The sequence below is a fragment of the Oncorhynchus gorbuscha genome, unplaced genomic scaffold (assembly GCF_021184085.1).
Source record: "Oncorhynchus gorbuscha isolate QuinsamMale2020 ecotype Even-year unplaced genomic scaffold, OgorEven_v1.0 Un_scaffold_11724, whole genome shotgun sequence".
In the NCBI taxonomy this organism is placed as follows: Eukaryota; Metazoa; Chordata; class Actinopteri; order Salmoniformes; family Salmonidae; genus Oncorhynchus; species Oncorhynchus gorbuscha.
In genome coordinates this window covers 5,771-7,500 of record NW_025754218.1, presented here as the reverse complement: position 1 = coordinate 7,500, position 1,730 = coordinate 5,771, and the positions used below count along the sequence as shown (strand labels likewise).

The 1,730-nt window shown below is 46.0% G+C and overlaps 1 protein-coding gene across 1 annotated transcript in view; it reads left to right on the top strand.

Moving 5' to 3' along the window:
- Window positions 1-1,524, top strand: part of LOC124030456 (epithelial membrane protein 2-like) — a 2,455-nt gene extending 931 nt beyond the window's left edge. Inside the window, exon 2 of the mRNA XM_046341796.1 lies at window positions 1,163-1,524. Within this exon, the coding sequence (XP_046197752.1) occupies window positions 1,163-1,332 (170 nt within the window). The 3' untranslated portion in view covers window positions 1,333-1,524. The remainder of the gene's footprint in view (window positions 1-1,162) is intronic.
- Window positions 1,525-1,730: the final 206 nt, after the last annotated feature.

Here is a 1,730-nt window from a genome sequence, read left to right as displayed (position 1 = left end):
ACCCTGGGAAAGACTCCCAGCTCTAGAGACTGACCCTGAAAGACTCCCAGCTCTTAGAGACTGACCCTGAAAGACTCACAGCTCTTAGAGACTGACCCTGAAAGACTCACAGCTCTTAGAGACTGACCCTGAAAGACTCACAGCTCTTAGAGACTGACCCTGAAAGACTCACAGCTCTTAGAGACTGACCCTGAAAGACTCACAGCTCTTAGAGACTGACCCTGAAAGACTCACAGCTCTTAGAGACTGACCCAGAAAAGACTCACAGCTCTTAGAGACTGACCCAGAAAGACTCACAGCTCTTAGACTTACCCAGAAAGACTCACAGCTCTTGAACTGACCCAGAAAGACTCACAGCTCTTAGAGACTTACCCAGAAAGACTCACAGCTCTTGAGACTTCACCCTGAAAGACTCCCAGCTCTTAGAGACTTACCCTGAAAGACTCCCAGCTCTTAGAGAGTTACCCAGAAAGACTCACAGCCGTAATCAATGCCAAAGTTCATTCTAACATGTATTGACTCAGGTTTGAATTCTTATGTAAATGAGATTTCTGTATTTCATCTTTCAATATACATCTAAAAACACATTTTCACTTTGTCATTGTGATGTCATTGTGGGGTAGTGTGATGTCATTGTGGGAGTAGTGTGATGTCATTGTGGGGGTAGTGTGATGTCACTGGGTGTGGGGTAGTGTGATGTCATTGTGGGGTAGTGTGATGTCATTGTGGGGGTAGTGTGATGTCATTGTGGGGTAGTGTGATGTCATTGTGGGGTAGTGTGATGTCATTGTGGGGTATTGTGTGAGAAAAAAAATAAAAAAGTTTTAATCCATTTTTGAATTCAGGCTGTAACACAACACAATGTGGAATAAGTCAAGGGGTGTGAATAATTTGTGAAGACGCTGTAAAGGAGGCCAGTGTTCCTGTTTTAAACGTCCCGTCAGTTGGAGGGTTCTGTATCCTAACCCCCTCCTCCTCCTCCCCCAGGCCAGTGTTCCTGTTTTAAACGTCCTGTCAGTTGGAGGGGTCCGACCCCCTTCCTATCCTAGTTCCTAAACCCCCCTCCTCCCTCCTCCTCCCCTGGCCAGTGTTCCTGTTTTAAACGTCCTGTCAGTTGGAGGGGTTCTGTATCCTAACCCCCCTCCTCCTCCTCCTCCCCCAGGCCTGTGTGTGATGATCGGAGCGTCCATCTACACGGCAGAGAGGCAGGGTTTTACGGAGGAGTCTCTAAGGAAGGGAGGATATGGCTCATCCTACGTCCTGGCCTGGATCAGTTTCCCCATGACTGTCATCAGCGGACTCATGTATCTGGTGCTGAGGAAACGCAAATAAAAACACTCTACAAGACACACAAACACATTATAATTGAACAGAGGAAGTGTGTAAACTAACAGTCTATTTGCTAAACATGTTGTTTAGAGGGGAGTGGGATGAGGTTTCCATGGTGACGTCTATTAGCTAAACTCTAAACATGTTGTTGTAAAGAGAGGCTGTTTTAAAAGATGTTTTCTCCACACTGTGTGGTTGGAATGAGACTGTGACATATCAGCCTGTTTTTTTTGGGGGGGGGGGTTTCCATGGTGACGTCAATGCGGTAGATCTGATTAACTAATGGACCAATAAATGGTGTTGAAATACGTAATGGCAGAACGATGGTTAAGACTGAGCAGGACAACACTGTGTGTAGTTGTATAGTTCTACTAGAGTAAACCGAGTGTAGAAGGTGGAAT